Consider the following 27,032-nt stretch of genomic DNA (forward strand, 5'->3'; position numbering starts at 1 on the left):
GCGGCCGTGGGCGCCTGCGGCTCGCTCTCCTCGAGGCCCCGCGCCGGTGCTTCCCGACGCACGTCAGGTCCCCGTGGGCACGCACCAATGACTCCGCGGCCTTCGGTGCTACGCTTCCATCGAAGGCTGGATGCGGGGACACCGCGCCGGCCTGCGTTTTGGGTCAGGCAGGACGCTGGACGCCTACACCACTGGCTCGGCCGCCCGCCCCGCCCCTCCGGCTGCGTCGCCGAAGCGCCGCGGGTCAGGAAGGTCCCCGGGAGGCGGGTCCTCCTGGAAGCCTGCGGCGGAGCTGGGAGGGCTGGGCCGCTACCCTTCCGCAAAAGGGAGTAGATCTTGGACTCCTTCACTTCGTTCCGCCCACGAGGGGACGCGGCTCCGAGACAGTAAGGCGGCCGCGGCTTCGGCTATGTTTATCAATGTCCTAGAGGCGTGAGGCCAGCTTCGTCTTCACGCCTACCTGGGCTGTCCTCCCGACCCGCCCTCCCGTAGGGACTGGTGTAGGATGTGGGTGTAGGAGGAGCCCTGGTCTGGAGCCACGGTGATGTGAGGTGTCAGTTCTGCTCGCTGACGGTTGCGGAATTGCCTAGGACTGATGTGTGTGCTTCGTGTCCCCTGTGCAATGTGTGAGGTGGAGGGGGACCGACCGGCTAGGGATAGTCCTGAAGGTCTTGTTTATGTCCAGCCTATTTTACGAGCCTGGTACCATCTGGGACAGTTGTCTGTTTATTGAAGGAGGAGATTGTCAGTCTTGTTTTCCAAGAGTCCAGACCAGTAACATCATTGAGTATCGTTTATTTAGACACGCGTAAATTTTTAAGTAGATGTTCTTGTTCCCTTTTGAAACGTCAGGCTCTAATCCTAAATGATATAAGGGGAGAGGATTTGTTTTATTAGGTGGAAAAAATTTTAAGTGTGTGGGCTTGTGTGTGCCTACAACCCTAAAATAGACCGGTGCACCATCCAATATACAGGTTTATCCAAAGTGAGTAATGAACCCAAATTCATTGTATTTTTGTAAATCCACCGTACTCTGCAGCTTGATTTGAAATAAGAATTCCAGCATGAGCCGGGCGGTGGTGCTGCACACCTTTAATCCCAGCACCCAGGAGGCAGAGGCAGGTAGAGCTCTGTGAGTTCAAGGCCAGCCTGGTCTACAGAGTGAGTTCCAGCGCAGCCAGGACCGTTTCACAGAGAAACCCTGTCTCAAAAAACTTAACAAAAAAAAAAAGAAAGAATTTCAGCTTTAAAACTGCTCATAATGGGATTAGCTTTTCTTTATAACAAAAGTTAAGTTAATAAATATGTGGTTTTCTATTTCATCATTGAGTTTATGTGAAAAACTTATACCACCACAGATTGATTATCAGATAAAATTGTAATCATTTAAACTAAAATTTACTTTAGGATTTTAACATATTTACTCTTTTTTTTTTTTTCATTAGTTCTTGAGCCCCTATTATGTGGCTGATTGCACATTTAAATACTGATTACTATAATCCTGTATTTACAGTTTTTCCTAATTTGAGATGTTTTTATTCTTTTTCCCCAGGTGGATTATACTTCATTGTACTCCAAATTGTATGCTACTGATGGGAACTATTAAAGTTTATAATGTCAGAAACTTTCCTTAGACCAAAGGTATCTTCCACAAAGGTATGATATACATAAAATGGCCTTGTAGTAATTGCCTAAAGACAATGACAAAAGGTTATGTTTGGTCTCAGTGACTAGTGATGGTCCAATGTCTGTTGTAATTAGTGATCTAGAGTCTGGTAATAAGCTGCAAAACAACCAGAACCTTAATTCTTTTTTTTTTAGTTTTTCAAGACAAGGTTGCTTTGTGCCTTTCCTGGAACTCACTTGGTAGCCCAGGCTGGCCTCCAACTCACAGAGATCCGTCTGGCTCTGCCTTCCGAGTGCTGGGATTAAAGGCCTGCGCCACAACCGCCCAGCCAGAACCTTAATTCTGAAAAAGCCTTCAAAAAAAAGTTTTTTGTTTATTTTATTTTTTGTTTTTTTCAAACAGAGTTTCTCTGTGTAGACCTGGCTGTCTTGGAACTAACTCACTCTGTAGATCAGGCTGGCCTCTGTTTCCCGGAGTTGCTGGGACTAAAGGCTTGAGCCATGATGCCCAGTTTTGAAAAAGCATTTGTAGTCCAGGTTACAAAGAGTAGCACTCTTGAATAGAAGAGAGAGAAATGTGTGTGGTAATTGGTTAGCTTAGCCACAGGCTCTACCTCTTAGAAGTCCTGAAGTTCGGTGTGTGAGAGGAGTCCAAATGGTGGCATACGAGGGGCAGCTGGGAGCTGTTCCCTAAGGGTGGCTCCAATTATTTGATGATTTCCAGTAAATGATGTAACTTTGCTGTTTTTCTTTCTCATGGTAGATGGAATTAAGAAAGAAAACTATAGTCAGGCAGTGGCAGCACACACCTTTAACCCCAGCACTCGGGAGGCAGAGGCAGGTGGGTCTCTGAGTTCTACAGAGCAAGTTCCAGGACTGGCGCCAGCGCTACACAGAGAAACCTTGTCTACAAAAACAAAAAAAGAAATAAAACTACAAAATGTATAAATAACATACAAATCAATATTCTTATCAGAAAGTTTAGTATAAACCTGTTTTCATGTACTTTTAAATACAGAAGAAAGAAAAAAATTATAGTAACATTGCCAGTCTCTTCGGCAAAGAAAAAAGTGAATCAGCTGGTTATGACTGCATTTTTTTTCTCCACAACCTTGTTTTTCTTCTTGTGATAATCTTCCTGACCTGACAAGAGTGAAGTGTAAATTAGCATTGATAAAGCAGTTATCAGCCCTCATTTTCCCCAGAAGCCTTGTTTCCACCTCCAGTTTTGAACTTTGTCTTTAAGAAGAGCGTTATCTAACAAAGAGTTCACAACTGTAATTAAGTCCCTCCTTTGTTTATCACTCTCCATCTTAGGGGTCAAGACTGAAGCCAGGGCCTAGTGATGCCAGGCGAGCATGCTACTTGCTCAACAGTGTCCCTGACCCAAGCAGAGCACCTTTGAAGAAAATATGACCGTGGTTCTTCCTCATTATTCAGGCAGGAAATTTCAAAAGTCAGGTGACAAGTTAGATTTTTTTTCTAGATTTATAATAGAGTATTAAGAAAATCCATTTTTAAAACTTTCATTTGTTTGGTTTTGAGTTTTTGAGATAGATCCTTATCTATCCTATCTTCAAACTTGCTGCCATCCTCTTGTCTCTATCTCTCCAAAGCTGTACTGAGAAGTTTGTGTGACCATACTCGACATTTTAAAAATTTTCATTGTCTGAAAAACCTTCTTAGTACTGTTATTTTTGGCTAAAATTGCTCAATTTAACCTTTTTTTTTTTTTCTCTTCAAGACAGGGTTTCACTGTGTAACAGCCCTAGCTGTCCTGGAACTCATCTATAGACTAGGCTGGCCTCAAACTCACCGAAATCCTCCTGCCTCCACTTCCTGAATGCTGGGATCAAAGGTGTATGCCACTTTGCCCAGCTTTTACAAAGGTTTTTTAAGAAAAGGAAGTAAAAGAAGGAAACATGGGGAGGTTAGCACTTTCTTTTTGTTTTTGTTTTTTTTCCCCCGAGACAGGGTTTCTCTGTGTAGTTTTTGGTGCCTGTCCTGGATCTTGCTCTGTAGACCAGGCTGGCCTTGAACTCATGGAGATCCACCTGGCTCTGCCTCCCGAGTGCTGGGATTGCAGGCGTGTGCCACCACCGCCAAGCAAGGTTAGGACTTTCTATAGCCCAGAAAATATGGACTAGGATGCATGGACTGTTCTGCTGTTGCAATATTCTTTCTAGATGTTTCTGTGAAAAAGATACCACCTCCCACGAGAGAGCCTGTCTTCCTTATTAAAATGTTGACTGATTCATGCACTGAAAAGAAGTACAGTGCAGTTATAAGTACCAGGTACAGCATTAGGATTCCTTACCTTTATCTTTACAAAGTCTTAAGACTAATATGGGCTTAATACAGTTCCTCCTCAGCACTCAGGAGGCAGAGGCAGGAAGATCTCTGTGATTTCAAGGCCAGCTTTGTCTACAGAGTGAGTTCTGGGACAGCCAGGGCTACACAGAAAATCCTGTGTGGGAAAACCAAAAATAAAAAAAATTAAAAAAAGAAGAAAGCAGCCGGGCAGTGGTGGCGCACGCCTTTAATCCCAGCACTCGGAAGGCAGAGCCAGACAGATCTCTGTGAGTTGGAGGCCAGCCTGGTCTACACAGCGAGATCCAAGACAGGCACCAAAACTACACAGAGAAACCCTGTCTCAAAGAAACCAAAAAACAAACAAACAAACTAAAAAAACAAAACAAAAATGCACAAGGTTTCATGTATCTCAAGCTGGCCTCCAACTTGTGTTTGTCAGAGGACGACCTTAAACCTTTTTTTAGTAATTTATTTATTTTTATTTTACTTGCATGTAAGTCTGTGTGAAGGTGTCAGATCTTGGAGTTACAAAGTTGTTATGTGAGTGCTGTGAACTGAACCCGGGTCCTCTGGAAGAGCAGTCATTGCTCTTAACCACTGAGCCACCTCTCCAGCCCAGACTTTAAACTTCTAATTCTCGTACCTCTACCTCTTGGCGTGATCAACAGGTTCATGGAAGGCTTGCTGGGAATCCAACCCAGGGCCTTCTGCATGCTATGCAAGCAGTCTGCTGACGGAGCTGCAGTCCTATTCTCCAGATGTCTTTTCAAAGGAAATAACCATGCCTTTTTATAAAGGGGTTGAGACTTTCTAAAAACTGAAAAAGCGCCGGGCGGTGGTGGCACACACCTTTAATCCCAGCTCGGGAGACAGAGCCAGGCAGATCTCTGTGAGTTCGAGGCCAGCCTGGTCTAGAGAGCGAGATCCAGGACAGGCTCCAAAGCTACCCAGAGAAACCCTGTCTCCAAAAAAAAAAAAAAAGAAGAAGAAGAAGCAAGCAAGCAGAAGCTGAAGAAGTGCTGAGTGTGGTAGCAGCATGCCTGTAATTCTAGTCGGTGAGAGGCTGAGACAGGAGCAGCTCCAGTGCAAGGCTGTCCTTGGCTGCAATGTGCCTTCTGGGTCAGCTTGAGCAGGACCCTGTTTCAAAGAATGCTGACAGGGAGATAGACCGTTTGTAGGACTTGCAGGGTTATAATCACATTTCTAAAGTAGTTCAGTTGCATAGGGACTAGGTATAAAGATTGTAGTAATTGTAGTCTCCTTTCTTTGCAGGTAACAGACTGGGTAGATCCATCGTTCGATGATTTTTCAGCGACAACTGCCATCACTACTATCACTGCTTCATCATTAGCTCTGAGTAATTCCAGTCACAGAAGGAAAAGTCTGTCCTCCACATTAGAAAGTAACAGATTGCCGGCTAGAAAAAGAGGAAAGCTGTCTCCTTTAGAACAGACTTATGGTGTAGAAACTTCAAAAGAATATCTGTCTGACAATGAGCCGTGGGTGGATAAATATAAACCAGAAACTCAGGTACACATTGGAGATCATACAAAAATGCCTTTGTCGTTTTAGGATGGATGAGCGTGGATAGCAGAGAAAGATGGTTTCAGTTTTATTCGTAAGAATTTTTTTTTTTCTTTTTTGGTTTTTTCGAGACAGGGTTTCTCTGTGTAGCTTTGGTGCTTTTCTTGGAACTCGCTCTGTAGCCCAGGCTGGCCTCGAACTCACGGAGATCCTCCTGCCTCTGCCTCTGAGTGCGGGGGTTAAAGGTGTGCGCCACTACCACCCTGCCTCATAAGAATTTTTTAGCTTGCTGTTGCTTTAATCTCATTACCTCATGAGGCTGGCAGACCTAGTGAGTTCAAGGCCAGCCTTGTCTACACAGCAAGCTCCAGGAAAAAGCCAGGGCTATAAAGAGGGACCCAGTCACCAAAAAAAAAAAAAAAAAAAAAAGGTAAAATTAAGTAGAAGAAAAATATGTATTTTAATGTTTAAAGGCTGTGATACTACCCAGTTATTCTGTAGTTATACCACCTTTTCTCTGTCTTTAACCCCAGACTAGAATTTACAAATGGGGTACCCTTCTCTGCCCCCCCCCCCCCGCCCCCGCAGAATATAATGCTGAATAATATAACAGACATTAAAAAATTTTAAAAATTGCCATACAGTGTATTGGCATGAAGGTAGGTTTTTTTCCATAATAGCGTAAAAATTGAGCATCTGGAAAAAGATGGTTCAGCAGTTAAAAGCACTGGCTATTCTTCGTGTTCTTCCAGAGGACCCAGATTTCATTCCAGGCACCCACAGGATAGCTCACAACCATCTGTAAGTCCAGTTCCAGGGGATTTGATACCCTCTGAGTGTACCAGGTATAATACATTAATATACAGATGTGGGCAAGACACCCATACATATAAAATGAGTAATATAAAAGAATGAGCTGATGAGAAGGCTGAGACGGGTACAGGCAAGCACATGTTAAAAGGAGAGAACAGACTTCTGCAAGTTGTTGGCAGCCTCCCCCCAAGAAAACAAATAAATGTAAAAAAAAATAAAAATTTAAGTATAATCAAAGGGCCCTGTTGTTATAACAGCACATCACTGTTTTGCAACTACTTTTTAATTTATTCATTTTTTAATTTTATATGTGTGTTTTGCCTACGTGTATGTATGTGCACCGCTAGTGTGCCTGGTTCACATAGAGGTGGAAAGTATCAGATCCCTTGGAACTGGAATGAAAGATGGATGTAAATCCCCATGTTGTGCTGGGAATCAACCCAGGTCCTCTGGAAGAGCAGCGAGTGCTTCTAACTGATGAGCCGTCTCTTCAGCTCCCGTTTGCAGCTTTTTGTTCACTAGAATGTTCATATTAAAAGGTGCTGACAGGTTTAAAATGTTTTAAAATGTTTTTAATCTCAAATTTTTATCTTAGCATGAACTTGCTGTGCATAAGAAGAAAATTGAAGAGGTTGAAGCCTGGTTAAAAGCTGAAGTCATAGAAATGAAGCCAAAACAGGTAAATTAGTAAGAAATGCATTAAAAATATTTAGCATTATGTGTTCTCTGACTTATAGGATGTTAATCTTTTTTTCTTCCTCTTTCTTGAGACAGAGTCTCACTATGTAGCCCTGGCTGGCCAGGTTGGCCTCACGCTAATAGAAATCTGACTGCCCCCGTCCTCAGAATGCTGGGATTAAAGATAGGCTCACTATGTAGCCCAGGCTTCTCTGGAACTGATTGTGTAACCTAGCGTGGCCTTGAATTTATGATCCTCCTGACTCATCCAAGTTCTGGGATTATAAACATGAGCCACCTTGCCTTGCAAGAAGCTTTAAAAGCCATCTGGAGAGATGGCTCAGAGGTTAAGAGCACTGGCTGCTCTTCCAGAGGTCCTGAGTTCAATTCCAAGCAACCACGTAATGGTTCACAACCATCTGTAATGAGATCTGGTGCCCTCTTCTGGCCTGCAGCCATATATGCAGGCAGAACACTGTATACATAATAAATAAATAAATCTTAAAAAAAAAAAAAAAAAAGCTTTAAAAAAATTGTTTATTTACCATGTATACCTTTGCACCAGAGGAGGGCATCAGATCCCACCATAGATGGATGTGAGCCACCTTGTGGTTGCTCAGAATTGAACTCAAGACCTCTGGAAGAACAGCTAGTGCTCTTCTGAGCCATCTCTCCAGCCCCAAGAAGCTAGTTTTTTATGATCACTTTGTTTATATATCTTCATATTACCTTCAACAAAAGTTTCCTGATTTGTTATTTCCGTCCTCTCTAATAAAAAAGTCTCTTCTGGGGGCCAGGAGATGGTTCAGTGGGTAAAAGCTCTTAGACAACCTGAGTCCATGTAGTAAGCCAATGGAGGTGCTAGTGTTTTTAGTACATCTCATTATTTCACAGCAAAGCAAGCAGGGAATCTACATAGTAGTGGTTTAAAAAAACAACAACAACTAACTATATCCTTTAAAAAAAAACATATTTATACCTAAACCTAACTGTTTAGTCCTCAATAATGTTAACCTGATGTTTCGTTTCACTTCCTTATTCCACAATTATTCTTAGCCCCTCCTTTTAAGGTAGTCTATTTTCTCTTCCTCTTGATCTGTCTTTTAAAATTTGAGGTCATATCTTTATAATGTACCCTCCTTTTTCTCTTAAGTCTTATATATTAAATTAAAACTGACATTTCAGCCCGAGTGTGTTGGTACACGCCTTTAATCTCATCACTTAGAAGTCAGAGTCAGGAGAATCTCTTTAGTTCAAAGCCATGCTGGTTTACATAACAAGTTCTAGGCCAGCCATGACTACATAGTGAAACCCTGTCTCAAAACAACAGGCAGGGCAGTGGTGGGTGTATGCTTCTAATCCCAGCACTCAGGAGGCAGAAGCAGGAGGATATCTGAGTTCCAGGACAGCCAGGGTTACATAGAGAAACCCAATTTTAAAAACAGAACAAAAACCAAAAAACCCTGATATTTCAGCCATACTTTGAGATAGTACACAGTGCCTTAACATCTTACCCTTTTATTTTGTTATTTTAGGTGCTTTGGACCTCACTTCAAAGTTTTTTTGTGGAGGGAGGTTCGAGACAGGGTTTCTCTGTGTAGCTTTGGTGCCTGTCTTGGATCTGTGTAGACCAGGCTGGCCTCAAACTCACAGAGATCCTCCTGGCTCTGCCTCCTGAGTGCTGGGATTACAGGCATGCATCACCACCGCCCAGCTGTTTCCTTTTCTTAATCTTGTCTCTTTTAATTTTTCTTTTTCTATAAGACATTGACTTAATTGAAGAGATCAGGCCTGTTGACAATAAAAGCCTCATCTCTGGATATGGGTGTTGACTTGTTTCCTCTGACACTGGGTAACTTGTGTCCTGTTTTTGTATTTTCCAAATCTTTGTTTTGTCCTCTTGGAAACTTGGTCTCACTATATTGCCCAGGTTAGAATTAAACTCCTGGACTCAAATATTCCCACTTCAGCCTCCTGAGTAATTGGGTTTATAGGCTTGGTTAGATTCAGATAGAAACTTTCAGTATGAGCCATCTATCACGATGCATGTTTTATATTATGATGCATCAGGAAGTGGATGCTTCTGTTTTTTCTTTGCCATGGTAGGATCAATCACTGTCTTAAATCAGCCAGGCAGGCACTGTACCGTCACTGAGCTACATCCTCAGACCTTTGTTATTGCTAGAGTTGGGATTTTGTAGTTGGGCTTTTAGTGCCCTGTCTAATCTGTCCTGCCTAGCTATTGGCTATTCAGCTTTTTATTAGACCAATCACAGCAGCATATCTTCACACATTGTAAACAAATATACCGCAACAGGATTTCACTACATTCCCTAGGCTAGGCTTGAATTCCTAGGCTTATGAACCTCACTACCTCAGATTCCTGAGTGCTGATACTATATAGACATGCACATAGCACCAGGCTTCTCCTGCTGTGTGTGATGTTTAGTTTGGTCACTAGAGTAGGGAAGAAGAAACAGTCTTTTTTTTTTTTCTTTTCTTTTTTTTTATGTACAACTGCAGGAGAAATAATACACAGATAGCTTGAACATAAAAATAGGTTGTAATTCAAAAGTCCAGGGTTATTTGAAACTGGAAAATATTTTCTCTGTAGAAAGTAGTAAAAATAATAACATTTCCCAATAAGCCCCTTTAAGCCAAATAATAACTGAATTATACATATAAATATTGATTAGATTCTGGGATACAGAAGAAACCTATCTTCATCTGTTCAGAGAGCTGTGTTTTACAGTTGTGTAAATGAGATTCCTATTCAGGGAAGAAACAGTCTTAACACTTCATTGTAGAATACCTTTCTCTTTTAGCTGCCCCGTAGTCTTTGAGGAAATACTTTGGTAGCATGTGAGTGCACAGTTTCTTGGTGATTTTTCTCCTATGTGTTTTAGAGTCCATTTTCATTCCTTTCCTGAATCACTGATTAAGGCTGTGAAATGTCTGTTTTCAATATTCTGTTATTTCTATTGTTAACAGATAGCTTTCTGTAAAAGAAAATCTGCCATCACTAACTAAGGCTGGTTAGTCACTTTAAAACACAGCCCAACTGAAGAATCGGGATGAATTTAAAATCTTATCCTGTAACTTTTTATAAAGATGTATTTATTTTTCTTGTATGTGTATGAGTGTTTTGCCTGATTGTATGTGTGCGTCACATGTATGCTGGTAGCATACACAGAGGCCATAAGGGGGCATCAGTTCCCTGGAACTGGAGTTATAGACAGTTGTAACCCACACCAGGTGGTTACAGGAAGTAGAACCCAGGTCTTCTTGAAGATAATTCAGTGCTTTTAACCCCTGAGCTACCTCTCCAGCCCAGTTTTGAAATAGACTTTTAAAAACAACATTTGAGATTTATAAACAACATTTAAAAACAACTTTAGAGAGTCCCCTGTACCCTGTGCCCTATGAACATTTCCTACTAAATGGAACATTTGTTAGTATTAATATTGATGAACGATGAACTTATATTGACTTGTCGTTAACAGGCCACTTCCATTGCTTAAGTTAGGGCTTCCTTTTAATTTTCAACTTCAGAGTGAAAGAGTTAATGTTTTAGTTGTTTTGAAAGGAACGGATTCTCCTCATTTTTGTGTGTGGTACTATATGTACAAGGGCTTTATCCTAGAGGGCCATCCTCCTTTTTTTAAAGATTGAGACATGGTCTCACCTTGTAGCCCATTCTGGCTTGGAGCTCACCATGTAGTTTAAATTGTCCTTGAATGCACAGCAGTCTTTCCAACTCGGCCTCCAATTGCTGGGATTATAGGTATGAGCTACCACACCTGGCAGTGATGGACCTCTTATATCCATGGTGTTTAAAATTTGTTTTTGGTCATCCTCCTACCCACAGCTAATAGTTTAGATTCTTCAGTGTCCACTTTATTTTTTCCCTTAGGACTCTGTTATTATTAGAGTGCACTTTTTTTTTTCTTTTTCTTTTTTGGTTTTTTGATACAGGGTTTTTGTGTAGTCCTGGCTGTACTTGAACTAGCTCCATAGAACAGGCTGGCCTCGAACTCAGAAATCTGCCTGCCTCCGCCTCAGATTAAAGGCGTGTACCACCACGACCTGCTAGAGTGCACTCTTAATACTCCCTATTATGACTTAAGCTTACAGAAGTATTACTGTTGGACATGTGTATACATTTTTATAAGTGTTGAAAAAGTATTTTGGGGGCTGGAGAGATGGCTCAGAGGTTAAGAGCACTGACTGCTCTTCCAGAGGTCCTGAGTTCAATTCCCAGCAACCACATGGTGGCTCACAACCACCCGCAATTAGATCTGGTGCCCTCTTCTGGCCTGCAAAGACACATGCAGGCAGAACACTGTATACATAATAAATAAAATAAATCTTTAAAAAAAAAAAAAAAGAAAAAGTATTTTATTTATTTTTATAATGGTGTTGGATATTGGACCCAAGGCCTCGTATATGTGTTTGATAGAAGTTTCAATGATACTAGTAATTGCAAGACATTTTTTTTTTTTTAAAGATTTATTTATTTAGTATACAGGTCAGAAGAGGGCACCAGATCTCATTGTAGATGGTTGTGAGCTACCTTGTGGTTGCTGGGAATTGAACTCAGGACCTCTGGAAGAGCAGTCAGTGCTCTTAACCTCTGAGCCATCTCTCCAGCCCACAAGACATTCTTTTAAAAAAGAAAAAAGTAACTTGATAATTTCTGATTTATTTTAGTCAAAATAAATTTATTTAAATTACCTTAGAAAATTGCCATTGGCCTGGAGAGAGATGGCTTAGTGGTTGACTGCATTTGCTAGTCTTACAGAGGACCCAGTTTAGTTCCCAGCCCTCAACAGTTGTGTTCACAGACTGTCTGTAACTTCAACTCCAGGGGATCCAGTGCCCTCTTCTGGTCTCTGTGGGCACACATACATGTAACACTTAAACACACACATATACACACATAAATAAGAGTAATCTTGCGGGGGGGGGGGGGGGGTCTTGTAAGTATTCCGAAATTACTGACATTATTATTATTATTATTATTATTTTAATTTTTTTTTTAAAGACATGATTTCTCTGTGTAGCCATGGCTGTCCTGGAACTCACTCTATAGACCAGGCTGGCCTCAAACTCAGAGATCCTGCCTCTGCTTCATGAGTGCTGGGATTAAAGGTGAATGCCACCACCATCTAGCTAGATTCTTATTTTTCGTGGTATCTTTCCTTCAAAATATGGTAAAGCAACCAGGCATGGTGGAACAGGCCTTTAATTCCAGATCTCTCTGAGTTTGAGGCCAGCCAGGACTACATAGTGAGATTCTGTCTCAGCCTCCCAAAAAAACATGGTAAAGCTGTGTAACAGTTGGGTGCTAGAGTAGTCAGTGTTCTGATTTGAGATTCTTGAGAGAAACTACCCTGTAAGTCTCTGACTGAACACAGAATTTCTGGAATGTAGCTCTACTTCCTATTTTAGAAACTAGAGACCACCATATTTCATGAAAAAAAACAAAACAAAACAGTATCTCCCACACATGAGCTTTCTTATTTTAATTGATCTGTTTGAAAGTTTCATTAGTTCTCATTATGACAGTAGCTGTGCTTTGTAAAGTTGCTAACTTAGAAAATATTAAGCTATTGTCCTATTAAAAATACTGGAGTAATGCCAGGCGATAGTGCACGTCTTTGATCCCAGCACTCGGGAGGCAGAGGCAGGTGGATCTCTGTGAGTTCAAGGCCAGCCTGGCCTACCAAGAGAGTTTCAGGATAGCCAGGACTGCACAGAGAAACCCTGTCTTGAAAAACCAAAAGTAAATAAATAAATAAAGTACAGTTGTAGATTTCTGTAAGCCTCTACTCAGAATTTCTGTAAGCCTTTTGTCAGCCTGGCATTTTATTCTGCTCTTGTTTTGGATTATGTTTAGGGGCAGGGGAGTCAAACCAGGGTCTCAGATAGTCTAAGCAGATGTTCTACTTGTAAGCTTCACACCCAGGCCCAGCTCGTGGATGCCAGGGATCTAACTCAGGTCCTTATGCTTATGGAGCAAACATTTTCCTGATTGAATAATATCTCCAGCCCCTTCAGTTGAATTTTATGAATTCAGCCTCTAAGAGTCCTGTTTCATATCCTGTGCTCTTTGTAGCTAAAGTTCAATTGTTTTAGTTTAGTTATTAAGTTGTCTTTGAGAAATACACAGCATAGGACTTGAGGAATTTTCAGAAGGAAACAATCGTCTTAATTCATCTGAAGTTTAGTTTTGAAATTTGTTTATATTAGGTATTTAATAGACCTTTTTTAGGAATAATAAGTGCTAGGAAAAACTTAAAAATTGTGTTGCATTCTAGTAATTGTGGATTTTAATTAGTGTTTGTATTTGGTTTTAGGGTGGGTCTATTTTACTCATAACAGGTCCTCCAGGATGTGGGAAGACAACTACTGTAAAAATACTATCAAAGGAGCATGGGATCCAAGTACAGGAATGGGTTAATCCCGTTTTTCCAGACTTCCAAAAAGATGATTCCAAGGAGTTACTTCACTTAGGTAAGTTCTGCTGTAAAGGTGCTAGAGCTTGCAAAGAAAGCTTTACTTAATGAAACTCCAGGTCAAGTGTTAGAGCACATTTTCTTCCCATTCTTGTCAATTTGAGGAGAAAGTGAGATGCCCGAACTAGAGAGGAGAAAGGGGTTCTTAGGAAATTAAATTTAAACTCTTTTCTGAGATAACAAGCAGATTTTTGTTTTTTAATTTATTTTTACATTTATTTATTGATTGTGTGTGTGTGTGTGTGTGTGTGTGTGTGTGTACACACATGTGTATGCACAAACTTGTACATGCCATGGCTTGCATGTGGAAGTCAGTTCTCTCCTTTCACTGTAGGTTCTGAGCCTGCCCAGTTTTTGCTGTTTTGAGACAGTGTTCTTGTACCTAGGTTTGCCCCAAACTTGTGATCCTCCTGCTTTCGCTTCCCATGCACTGGGATTATAGGCATGTGGCATCACACTGGGTTAACAGGGTCTCAGGCTTTCATTATTTATGGAGTTCTAAACCATAAGCTTTTTTGTTTCAGTGTCAGTCAGGCCCTCAGGATGGACTGAAAGGAACCTGCCTTTCAAAACATTGTGAAATACTTGTTAAAATGACATCACTTCAGAACCCAAGGCAGCAGGCAGGCATGGTAGCATGCCTTTCATCCTAGCACTTAGGAGACAGATCTCTGTGAGTTCCAGGCCGCCTAGTGTAGATAGTTCAGGCCAGCTAGGGCTACACAGTGAGATCTTGTCTCAAAAGAATACCCCCCGCGCCCCCCCCCCCCAAAAAAAAATCAGAAACATAAGTTAAAGACTGTCTTTGGAATTTGGAGGGAGCTTTAACATTAAAAATGACAGTAACAATTTAAAGTTTTACACTGTAGCTTTATACATAGGCTCATCTATTCTAACACTGGCATTTTAGCTTTTATTCTTTACTGATGATGTAGGTATTTAAACTGGAAGTAGCCACAGCTCCTAAGCTGCTTTGAGTCAGAGGAGCTGTGTAGGACAGTTTTTATTTTAATGTTGACTGTTTCTCAAACTTTCTGGGCTCAGCCAGGATTAGTGGCATACACCTTTAATCCCTGAGGCCGAGGCAGTAGGACCTCAGTGAGCTCAAGGCCACCTTGGTTTATAGAGTCAGTTATAGGCCAACCAGGGCTACATAGTGAAACCCTGTCTCCAAAAACAAAACAAAAAACACAAATAATTTAAAATCTAGTAGTGAGGCTGGGCATGGTTGGGCATACTTTCAATCCCATTACTTGGGAGGCAGAGGCAGGAGGATCTTTTTGAGTTCAAGCCCAACCTGATCTACATAGTGAATTCCAGGACAGCCAGGCTATGCAGAGAGACTCTGTCTCATAATGCAGAACAAAACAAAAATTCAGTAGTGATGTCCTGATCTGAAGGTAGCATTCCACCTCCATTCCTTCTTCCCCTCGTCCATGGTGTTTCCTGAGTCTTGGAGGGGGTGATAAAGATGTTCTTTTTATGGCTGCACATTCAATATCCCTTAATTGTCGTCACTTTAATCAGTTATGAGTCTCTGCAGTTACCACTGCACACTGTATAAGTGGGGGTGGGGGTGGGGTTGGCTTCTCCAACAAGCTAATGGCTATACTGATCTGTAGGTATAAATACAATTATTTAATGGTCATATCACAGCCCTTTAGCAAAACAAGAGCAGTAGCTTCTTCACTGTGGGCTGTGATTTCTCCAGCAATGGGTTTTGACTAGGCTTAAATTACTTTGTATTTTGTAATAAATAATAGTTTACATTACTTTTATTTTCTGTGCAGCAGACCACAAACCCAGCTACGAAACAGCTAGAGTCCCTCTAAAAACTCACTGCTGTTACACTAATGAGTCCTTTTTGCCTAAGTGGTATAGCACATAGGGTCTGTAACAGAGTAAGACTTGACGACAGTCCTCCCACAGCAACCTGCACAGTACCTGCTGGCACTACTGTGCAGGCTAGCCAGCTGAAAGGAAACCTTGTCATGGTTCCTGTTTGATGTTTCTATATTCTGTGACCAAAGTAATAACAGCTTTTTTTAAAGTGAGCTTTATTTTTATTTTATATGTATCAGTGTTTTGCTTGCATGTATGTCTATGTACCACATGTGTGCTTCTGCCCACCAGAGGCTGAAAGAGAACATTGACTCCCTTGAATTGGCAATACAGGCAGTTATAAGCTGTCATGGGAGTGCCAAGAATTAACCCTGAGTCCTCTCTCTCTCTTAACAACTGTTGAGCCGTATCTGCAGCCCAGCCGCTGTTTTTGAAGTCAATTAACTTTTTATTACTTTCATTGGAATAGAAAAATTATTCTTGTCCATCATACCAGTCTTTTGGAATGATATTTTAATTTTAAACCATTTCAAATAATTTTAAGGTAGTCTTCAGTATTGTAAGTTGTATCATATAAGTGAATTTGATGTGTACAGTATATGTCTAATGTTAATGTATATGACTTGAAAATAAAGTGATAAATGTATTTCCTTTCAGAATCAAAAGTCTACATAGTTCCATACCAGTCTCAGATAGCAGTCTTCAATGACTTTCTGTTAAGAGCTACCAAGTATAACAAACTGCAGATGCTCGGAGACGACCTGACAACTGATAAGAAGATAATTCTGGTCGAAGTAAGGACAGCTTTTAAAGTCCTGCTAGAGCTGTTGTGTAAACAATTGTGAGACGCACTAATAGTGGCTTTGTGATAGATAGCAGAGACCTGAAGGTTTTTTCAGTAATCATAAACAGAATAGCACAGGTTAAAGTAGAGTAGCTGAATGTTAACATAGTTTTCAACTGCAATGCCATCTGTATAGAAAAGCAAAGAAATCTGTGGAAAGTGTTAACTTTCTCAATGACAATAACTTTCCTTTAATTTCTCTGAAAATTGTGATCAAGATACATTGGATAAATAATGTTTTTCCTTTACAAATGTAAGTTTAAAAATAAATATGCAGTGGACTATCACTGAGCTAATATTTGTCCCATGTGTTCAACAGGACTTACCTAACCAGTTTTATCGAGACTCTCATGCTTTACATGAGATTCTAAGGTGAGTGTCAGTGAAGTCCGGTGTTCTAAGACTCCACATTAGAGGTGGGGGTTGTAACTCTGTGTTAGAACGTTTGCCTAGCATGAACAGCTAAATTGCTTGAGTTTCAACATTATTTTGTTATTTTAGGAAGTATGTGCAGATTGGTCGGTGCCCTCTTGTGTTTATAATCTCTGACAGTGTCAGTGGAGATAACAATCAGCGATTACTCTTTCCCAAAAAGATTCAAGAGGAGTGTTCTATTTCAAACATTAGGTAAGAAATATTTTTATGCTTTTTTTTTTTTTTTTTTTTTGAGACAGGCTTTCTCTGTGTAGCCCTGGCTGTCCTGGAACTCACTCTGTAGACCAGGCTGTCTTTGAACTCAGAGATCCACCTGCCTCTGCCTCCCAAGCACTGGGATTAAAGGCATGTGCACCACCACCCAGTTTAAACTGTTTTTAAATTAATCATTTAAGCACCATCTTTTTTTCTTTTTACAGTTTCAACCCTGTGGCACCAACAATTATGATGAAGTTTCTTAATAGAATTGTGACTATAGAAGCTAGTAAGGTAAGTCTAATTTAAGACTTATATGTAGCTATGAAAAACACACTTAAATGGTGTGTAACTTGGAGAAATGGTTGATGACACCTCAGAGCACACTCTACTGCTATAGAAATACACATCTTAGCATTCTCTGTCTCTTTCTGTGTGTGTGCATGCGTGTGTGTGTGTGTGTGTGTGTGTGTGTGTGTGTGTGTCTCACAAGTGTGAAAAGTTGGAAACAATCGGAGACTAGCTTCATGGTATAGCCCTCCTAGCTTGTGAAGGCTCTGGTTTCCATCACCAGCCCTGCCAAAATGCTCAAAGTTGTATTAAAAAACCATTACATTAATGTAATTGTTCCTTATTGGGGAAAATATTTGTCAAAGGCTATCAATGACATTATTTAAAATGTTATTACACTCTTGTTTATTTTGTGTTCATGTGTATTTGTGTATGGAGAGGGCAGGTGTGCCCAGGTCACATGTGGAGGTCAGAAGACACCTTGGAGGAGTTGACTCTCCTCTTCTACCATGTGGGCTCCAGGGATGGAACTAAGGTCGTCAGGCTTGGCAGCAAGTCCCTTTACCTACTGACCTGTCTTACCAGCCCTTCACTAAATAACATTTTAAAAAATGGTAGAGATTTAAAGCTACTAACATTAAAAAAAAAATCACCTCAGTGGTATTTGGTAAGAATTTAAACTTACGGAAAACAAATACTATAATTCTACCTAGATTAAAAACATTAATTTGGGGCTGGAGAGATGGTTCAGTGGTTAAGAGCACTGGCTGCTCTTCCAGAGGTCCTGAGTTCAATTCCCAGCAACCACATGGTGGCTCACAACCATCTGATGTCCTCTTCTGACCTGCAAGCATATATGTAGGCAGAACACTGTACCTATAATAAATAAATAAATCTTAATAAAAAAATATATATATACTTTAAAAAAAAAAACAAAAAACTTTAATTCTCTCTGGGCTGGAGAGATGGCTCAGAGGTTAAGAGCACTGACTGCTCTTCCAGAGGTCCGAAGTTCAATTCCCAGCAACCACATGGTGGCTCACAACCATCTGTAATGAGATCTGGTGCCCTCTTCTGGCCTGCAGTCATACATGCTGTATACATAATAAATAAATAAATCTTTAAAAACAAAAACAAAAAACAAAAAAAAACATTAATTCTCCCAGGCAGTGGTGGCACATGCCTTTAATCCCAGCATTTGGGAGGCAGAGGCAGGAGGATCTCTGTGAGTTCGAGGCCAGCCCAGTCTACAAAGTGAGTCCCAGGACAGCCAGGGCTGTTACACAGCAAAACCCTGTCTCAGACAAAACAAAAACCTCAAAAAACCATTAACTCTGCATGTTTGCATAGACTTGGAGATCTGGAATGTATTTGTAGATACACGCACACAGAAAGTCTAGAAAGATACTCACTAAGTGTTAATTCTGTGACAGAGTTTGGTTTGGGAAGACAGACAACTTTCATAAATAATTTCAGTGGGTTGGAGAGATGTCTTAGTGGTTAAGAGCACGGCTGCTTTTTCAGAGGACCTGGGTTCAGTTCCCATCACCTACATGGAAGGTCAACTTCTGTTTCTAACTTCAGTTTCAGGGGATCAGATGCCGTCTTCTGACTGCTGAGGACACTAGGCACATACATGCATACATGCAGACAAAAAAACCCACAGGCATAAAATTAAAAACATAAAGTAACATTTGAAAACATGATTTTTGTCTGGGCAGTGATGGCGCACGCCTTTAATCCCATTGTTTTTGAGAAAGGGTCTCTTTCAGTCATCCATGTGGGTTAGAATTTAGGATTCTTTTGCCTTAGCTTCCCACATGCTGGGACTATAGCCTTGTCCTACCATACCTGGGCTGTGCAAGCATTTAGACATTCAAATTTGTCTATGTTTTGTATATGTTCAGTTCTCAAAATGGGTTGTAGTTTCTGTGTATGTGTTTGTGTTTTAACAAGACAGCTTTAAAATTGAATCTCTTCATTTCAGAGTGGAGGAAGAGTTGTTGTTCCTGATAAAACGTCCCTGGAGTTGCTCTGTCAAGGGTGTTCTGGTGATATCCGAAGTGCAATAAACAGCCTCCAGTTTTCTTCCTCCAAGGGTAACTAACTAGAAGACACCTTCACAGAGCAGTGATAGGTGCCTTTCTCTTGCGTAGTCAGGAGCTAAATCAGCTTCAACTTCCTGTGAGTGCTTCGGGACCAGTCCCAGGTCTTCCACAGGGTGGGCAGGCACTTTACCACAATGCTGTCTATTCTCAGCCCAGACTGCACATGAGTATGTAGTTTAGTCGCCTGTAGGTGGCACTGTCTGAAAGCTTTTAATAGAATATTCTAGAAGCAAAATAATCCATAACTTTTGAACTTTTTCATAGTATTTATATGTACTCCATTAGATACAAAAGGACCGATAAACATGGCATAGTAAAGCATAGCTCCACTAATGATGATGAGTTATGTTTTTATTCTAGTAATTATATCCGACTGCATAGTACTTAACATAAACATTTAACAAACTGTTCACATGGTGTTGAAAAAATTGACCTTGAAATGAAAGCTATGTGTTGATCTCACAAAATCTATCTGAAATTCTGGTGTTCTTTTTTTTTTTTTTTTTTTTTTTTTCTCGAGACAGGGTTTCTCTGTGTAGCTTTGTGCCTTTCCTGAGACTCACTTGGTAGCCCAGGCTGGCCTCGAACTCACAGAGATCCGCCTGGCTCTGCCTCCCAAGTGCTGGGATTAAAGGCGTGCGCCACCACCGCCCGGCTTTTTTTTTTTTTTTTTTTTTTTTTTTGGTTAATTCTGGTGTTCTTATTCGGAGTTGTAACAGGCATATTCTCTCTGTGTGTGTGTGTGTGTGTGTGTGTGTGTGTGCTTAATAACCATAGAAAAATGGTACCCTAATACAACTAACACCAGTCTGTATGCTGTTTATCCTGTGGAAGTATAAATGTGCTAGATTCAGTATAGGAGTTAGGAGTTAGAAACCTAAATGGGACCGTTTGAGATCCTGACTCCTTAACAGATTATTGTTTTGAACTCAGAAAGTTAAAGAGAAGAGAAAATAATGTTTATCAAGATTTATGGGGGCAATTATAAAAATCATCTTGACAATTTGAAGGGTCAGTTCTCTCCTTCCTTGTGGAATCAAACTCAAGTTCTCCGTCTTGTTTAGCTGGCACTTTTACCTGATAAGTATCTCACTGGCCCATCTCAGTCTTTTACCTATAATAATTATCTTCTGCCTCCATAGAATTTCTGTGAGGGTAAAGTTATTGTGTAGCATCCATCAGAAACAGTACCTTGCACAAACACTGAAAAAAAAACAAAACAAAAAAACAAGGCGATATGATTATATTACTGTGTTATGTCTGAAAATTTGTGATACCATGAGATACTATTTTTGTGGTGTTGGGGATTATAAAACATTTTATTTTATTTTTAAAATTTTTATGTGTACGGGTGTTTTGCCTACATGTATGTCTGTGTACCACATGTGTGCTTGGAGCCCACAGAGGCCAGAAGAGGCCATCATATTTCCTGGATCTTGAGGTACAGATAACTGTGAGCTGCCATGTGGGTTCCAGGAACCAAACCTTGGTCTCTGGAAGAGCAGCCAGTGCTCACAGCTGCTGAGCCATCTCTCCAGCTCCTAAGACAATTTAAATGACATTTTCTTCCATTTTAATAGTTAGCAACAGAGAGGACTTTTCACTAAGGTCATATTAAGTTACTGCTTGTTAGAAAAAGGTTAGTATAACTGTCTGAAATACTCTTAGTTTTAGTTTTCATATTTTGATTTTTTAATATCATTTGTATGTATATTATTTAGGAGAGAACAACTTATGGTCAAAGAAAAAGAGAATGTCATTGAAATCGGATGCTGCAATATCAAAGTCAAAGCAAAGAAGGAAACATAAAAATGCTTTGGAAAATCAAGAGATCCAAGCTATTGGTGGAAAGGATGTTTCTCTCTTTCTCTTCAGAGCTCTGGGGAAGATTCTGTACTCTAAAAGTAAGAAACTCTCCTGCAGTTTTCTTATGTGTTGTACTCTCTCTTTACAAATAAGATACTCTGTGTTTTGAAATGCCTTGTATTTTGTTTTGTTATTAGAGGGAGCTGGGGCCCTGCCAAACTGCAGAGCCAGTGCTAAAATGTAGCAGGAAAATGTCTTCACCTTTGTACAGCTTTTTCCAGCTGAAGTAACATCAGACCACTACTGTAGGCCATATTCATGTCTGTAAATTATAGTTTCCTGAGGACACCACTCCATCTAGACCAGCAGTTCTCAATCTGTGGGTCAGGACCCCTTTGGAGGTAATGGCCCTTTCCTAGGAGTCGCCTAAGACCATCGGAAAACACAGATACCTACATTACAATTCATAACAGTAGCAAAACTACAGTTATGAAGTAGCAACAAAATAATTGTATGGTTGGGGTCACCACCGCATGAAGAACTGTATTAAAGGGTCACAGTGTTAAGAAGATTGAGAACCACTGATCTAGACTTTGAGTGGTAAAAGTTGGTAGCCCAAAGCTATTGTACTACTCAATTCCAAATACTGGGGTCCTGGGCCAGGTGCCAGGCAGCTTCAGGTCTCTCTGGCTCCTTTCACTGACTCGCTGTCCATTTAACCTTTCCACTCCTGCCCTCCTCCCAGACTTCCCTTCAGTGAAATCCCCGGTTTCCGTTCTTTATGTGGTAGATACCAGTATGACGCTGAAGGAAGAGACTGTGACTTCAAAATGGAAACTCTGTGCAGGGCAAGTCTGGTGAAAACACTCAGCTGGCTCTGGGCATCTCACCTTCCTACCTCAGTGTCCAGCCTCAGTGCCCATTCTCACCTAATTCCTTCTTCCTTCCCAGTGGTCATTTCTAACCTCTGTGTTGAGGTGCAGCTTTCCTGCTCCTGAGGGTAGAACAGCCTCTTCCTACACAGTAAACACAACACAAGCCTTTCGTACTGAGACAAGGCAAGGGAGAAAACAGCCCAGAGCTAAAGATGAAATGAGTTTAAGTTTAGAAAAGCCATAATCTAGCCGGGCAGTGGTGGCGCACACCTTTAATCCCAGAACTTGGGAGGCAGAGGCAGTGTGAGTTCGAGGCCATCCTGGTCTACAGAGCTAGTTCCAGGATAGCTAAAGCTACAGAGAAATCCTGTCTCGAAAAATAAATTAAAAAAGAAAGAAAAGAAAAGCCATAATCCAATCATCAGAATTCTGAATTTTGCCCTTGTTAGTAGTTTTGATTTTCAATTTTTAACAGCTTCCTTAGTGTTTTGACAATATTGTACCTAAAGTATTGAAAATCAGCATATGAAAGTGCTATGATTGTAAAGATGACCTTAGCTTTAGTAATCCCAGAAGTTTTCTTACAGGAGCACCTTTAACAGAAGTAGACTCACCTCGCTTGCCTGCCCACTTATCAGAGCATGAACGGGATACGTTACTTGTTCAGCCTGAGGTAAGGGCCTTTGTAACACTTGGGACTTGGCTTAATATGTGTTATATATGTGCATAAATATCTGCTCACTGCATTTGCACTAAAATTTATATATTTATGCCTCTTTTTATAGGAAATAGTAGAAATGTCACATATGCCAGGAGACTTTTTTAATTTATACCTTCACCAAAACTACATAGATTTCTTTGTGGAAGTAGATGATCTTGTGAGAGCCAGTGAATTTCTGAGCTTTGCAGATGTCCTCGGTGGTGACTGGAATGTAAGATCATTTAACTTATTTTTTGTATGTTTTGTATTTCTTCAGGAAAAAATTGGGCTTTATCTCTATTTAATGTATGTTGTGACTCTCACTTACTGTGCTAAATCTAATTATCCAAGCCAGTGTTTATTTGATTTTTCTGATGATACATAGCACTAATGTTTTCTGATGTTCTTTTCTAATTTTATTATATTATTTATTTTATTTTATGTGTGTGATTGTGTATATATATGTACACCACATAAGTGCCTGATGTCCATGGAGGGCAGCAAAGGATGTTGAATCCCCTGGAACTGGAGTAATCGATGGTTGTGAACCATCATGTGGGTGTTAGGAATCAAACCTGGTTCCTCTATAAGAGCAACACATGCTCCTAACCACTGAGCCATCTCTTCAGCCTCTGCGTTCTGATTTTAAAATTAACATAGACTCAGAACATTTTTCAAAGACTTATTTAATTACGTGTAGATGGGTGTCCGCATGTGGTGCTGGAGTTACAGTTCTGAACCTCCTGACCTGGATGCTGAGAACCAGACTCAGGTCGTCTGGAGGAAGAGCAGCAAGTGCCCTTAAGTGCTGAGGCCTGTACTCAGAAAATGTGGCAGTCATTGAACGTTAAAACAATATTTTTTATGTTTTTAAAATAACTATAAAACATGTATTAGCTTGAAGTGTGACTCAGTGGTAAAGCACATGCTTAGGGATACAAAGCCTTAGGTTTGATCCCCCGCACCAAAAGCAGTGATCTGTTCGTTTCTTTCCTTTAACGTGGGGCCAGGTGGATGTCACAGGACAGCTCTGTGGAGTTGGTGCTCTTCCCACTTTAATAGGTTCCAGGGTCAAACTCAGGTCATCAGGCTTACTCGACAAGTGCTTCTTCCCCCTGAGCTGTTTGCCCATCCATTTTAGGTTTCTGAAATATAGGACCTTGCTATGTTGCTCAAGTTGGTGTCAAACTCCAGGACTCAAGTGATCTTTTACCTCAACCTCCCTAATGTCTAAGACAACAGGCATGTCCCATTAGCCTGTGCCAAAGTGTCCTGTGTATTTTTTCATAATATCTTAATACTGGTCTGACCAGTACAACATTTACTTAATTTAAATGTAAAATTCAGTTCCTCAGTCACACTAACCACATTACTAGTATTGATGGCCTCATGTATCTAGTATCTACTATATTGAACAGCCCATCTATAAAACATTTCCATCATTGTAAGAAGTTCAATTGGACAGCACTGGTCTGATGCATCAATATTTTTCTGGTTATAATATGTCATTAGCTTCAGAAATTAAAGTTAAAAGCCAGATGGTGGTGGTGCACGCCTTTAATCCCAGCACTTGAGGCAGAGGCAGGCAGATCTCTTAGTTTGAGGACAGCCTAGTCTACAGAGTGAGTTCCAGGACAGCCAGAGCTGTAACACAGAGAAACCGTGTCTTGAAAACAAATAATAATAATAATAATGATAATAATAATAATAATAACTAAAGAAAGATGTTAAAAACTTAATAGTTACTCAGTTTTCCTTCACTTAATTTTTTTTAAAAGATTTATTATTATGTATACAGTGTTCTGCCTGCAAGCCAGAAGAGGGCGCCAGATCTCATTACAGATGGTTGGGAGCCACCATGTGGTTGCTGGGAATTGAACTCAGGTCCTTTGCAAGAACAGCCAGTGTTCTTAACTGCTGAGCCATCTCTCCAGCCCCCTTCACTTAATTTTTAACAAATAATTATTTGTAAAACTTTTTGATTATCACAAAGTATTTGCATGTATAGGAGGTACAGTATGATGTTCTGATTCCTGTATACACTAAGTTGTGATCAACTCAGTAATCAGCATATCCATCACCTTCAGTTTTTATCATTATCACGTCTGCACAGAATTGCTGCTTTTTCATTTTGAAAATTTCAAATCCATATGTAAGTTGAAAAGCAATACACTGAAAACTTGCATACTTTTAACCTTTGTTTGCTTTTTTTCTGCTTTGCCGCATTGACCTAATCGCTTATATATTATATACTAGTTTTTGGTGGAAAATGGGAAAATAATTGCAAATATCACACATGAATGAAGACACCATTCTATGAAAACCACAATAGGGCTATATCACACTTAGTAAAGTTGCTGTTAATTTAGCTAGTATTAATTTAGGTTGAGCATAATGGTACACACTTATAATTCTGGTGCTCAGGAAGGTGAGGCAGGAGGTATCAAGGTTAAGACTAGTCTGGCTTACTTAGGAGACCTTGTCTTAAGAAGCAACAAGATAAAAATAGTTTAGTAATATGTTGTCATTATTTTCTGTTTTCTTTCTTTTTTTTGTTTGTTTAGTTTTTTTGTTTTGTTTTTTGAGACAAGATTTCTCTGTGTACCCCTGACTGTCCTGGAACTTGCTCTGCAGACCAGGCTGGCCTCGAACTCAGAGATCTGTCTGCCTCTGCCTCCTGAGTGATAGGATTAAAGACATGCACTGCCACCTCCTGGCTGTTACTATTTTCTTGTTGCCCCAAAACGTTGTTTCTCCCAACCCTACCAAAGACCTTACCAACCCCACCAAAGACCCTACCAACCCCACCGAAGACCCTGCTCAGTAGTTCACCCAGTGCTTTGATCCCTGTGTCTCAGTTGAGTTTGTTTTAAATAATTTTATAGCAGTATTTTTAAGGCTTTGATGATGTTGGAAAATATATATGCAAAGTAACTAAGTATCAGCAGTCTTATTTGTGTAGGTACTGTGAAAAATAGTATTTCATAAATGTTGTTTCACATCTTGTCTCACTTGCTAGACACGCTCTTTACTCAGGGAATATAGTACATCTGTAGCTACAAGAGGTGTGATGCATTCCAATAAATCCCGGGGATTTGCTCATTGCCAAGGAGGAGGATCAAGCTTTCGACCCTTACATAAACCTCAGTGGTTTCTCATACATAAAAAGGTAAAAAAAAAAAAAAAAAAAAAAAGTAAATTTTTAAGCGATAATCTCAGCACTGCTGGCTGAGGTAAGAGGATCGTGGGTTCAAGTCCTCCTGTACTAACTACATAGTTAGACTGTACACCATGAGCCTCATCACATATGCGTTATGTCTCAAAGCTGGAGTTTGGTTTGTTTGGTTTGGTTTTGAAGTAAGTCTTGTTTATCTTTGGCTGTCCCTGAACTCCTGATCCTTCTACCCTGTACTGCCTTGCGAAGCTTATTTTTTTTTTTAAAGATTTATTTATTTATTATGTATACAGTGTTCTGTCTGCATGTATACCTGCAGGCCAGAAGAGGGCGCCAGATCTCATTACAGATGGTTGTGAGCCACCATGTGGTTGCTGGAAATTGAACTCAGGACCTCTGGAAGAGCAGCCAGTCAGTGCTCTTAACCTCTGAGCCATCTCTCCAGCCCCCTAAGCTTATTTTTTTTAAACAACTTAAAAAAAAAAAATAAAGTTTCCTTCTTAATAAGATAGCTCCTAAACCCCACAGTTTTTTTAGAATTAAGAAATAATAGAGCTGGGTGGTGGTGGCGCACTCCTTTAATTCCAGCACTGGGGAGGCAGAGCCAGGTGGATCTCTGAGTTCAGGGACAGCCTGGGCTACAGAGCAAGATCAAGGATAAGACAGCCAGGGTTACATGGAGAAACACTACCTATAAAACAAACAAACAGAAACCACACACACACACACACACATACACACACACACACACACACACACACACACACACAGAAATAATCTAGTGTTCAGTGTGGTCACTTTTACTTATTATTCCAGCATTGGAGAAGCTGGGGCAAAATTGTTACAGGTTTGAGTACTGGCCTGAAGTCTCTGAGGAGACCCCATGTCAAAAACCTAAGGTTAGCTAAAGGAAATAATTCAACCTTAGGATACAAATTTTAGTAAGGAGCAGTGAATTTGAAGTTTGTTGCACTACCCCAAGATTGCCCTAGTTATAGGAATGCACTGTCACACATTACTTGGGACAGAGACACAACCTGAGAACTTATTGAGCGTTTTACCATTGTGTAACCGTCATAGGTGTTCTCTTCAAACAGGTCCAATCGTATATATAGGCCGAACATTGGGCAAGGACTCTATACCATAAAAACACCTGGTCAGTGCACATGTGTGAGGCTGCTGCGGTGTAACCTGATAGTGTTAGGTGACGCTAGGACGATTATGAATTACTAGTTAAATGACTTCTTTTTCAATTATATTATGTGTGTGCGTGTGCACGCGCGCGTTCT

At 40.4% G+C, this 27,032-nt stretch overlaps 1 protein-coding gene across 1 annotated transcript in view; it reads left to right on the forward strand.

Moving 5' to 3' along the window:
• The first annotated feature begins 88 nt into the window (after positions 1-88).
• The window catches only part of Rad17 (RAD17 checkpoint clamp loader component), a 32,175-nt gene continuing 5,231 nt past the window's right edge, over positions 89-27,032 (forward strand). The window contains exons 1-14 of the mRNA XM_059276225.1: positions 89-386; positions 1,553-1,656; positions 5,212-5,469; positions 6,872-6,955; positions 13,314-13,470; positions 15,972-16,108; positions 16,478-16,530; positions 16,660-16,785; positions 17,013-17,082; positions 19,067-19,178; positions 20,909-21,091; positions 22,456-22,541; positions 22,654-22,800; positions 25,588-25,737. Coding sequence (XP_059132208.1) covers positions 1,615-1,656; positions 5,212-5,469; positions 6,872-6,955; positions 13,314-13,470; positions 15,972-16,108; positions 16,478-16,530; positions 16,660-16,785; positions 17,013-17,082; positions 19,067-19,178; positions 20,909-21,091; positions 22,456-22,541; positions 22,654-22,800; positions 25,588-25,737 — 1,605 coding nt within the window. The 5' untranslated portion in view covers positions 89-386; positions 1,553-1,614. The remainder of the gene's footprint in view (positions 387-1,552; positions 1,657-5,211; positions 5,470-6,871; positions 6,956-13,313; positions 13,471-15,971; positions 16,109-16,477; positions 16,531-16,659; positions 16,786-17,012; positions 17,083-19,066; positions 19,179-20,908; positions 21,092-22,455; positions 22,542-22,653; positions 22,801-25,587; positions 25,738-27,032) is intronic.

Source organism: Peromyscus eremicus, chromosome 11 (genome assembly GCF_949786415.1).
Source record: "Peromyscus eremicus chromosome 11, PerEre_H2_v1, whole genome shotgun sequence".
Taxonomy (NCBI): domain Eukaryota; kingdom Metazoa; phylum Chordata; class Mammalia; order Rodentia; family Cricetidae; genus Peromyscus; species Peromyscus eremicus.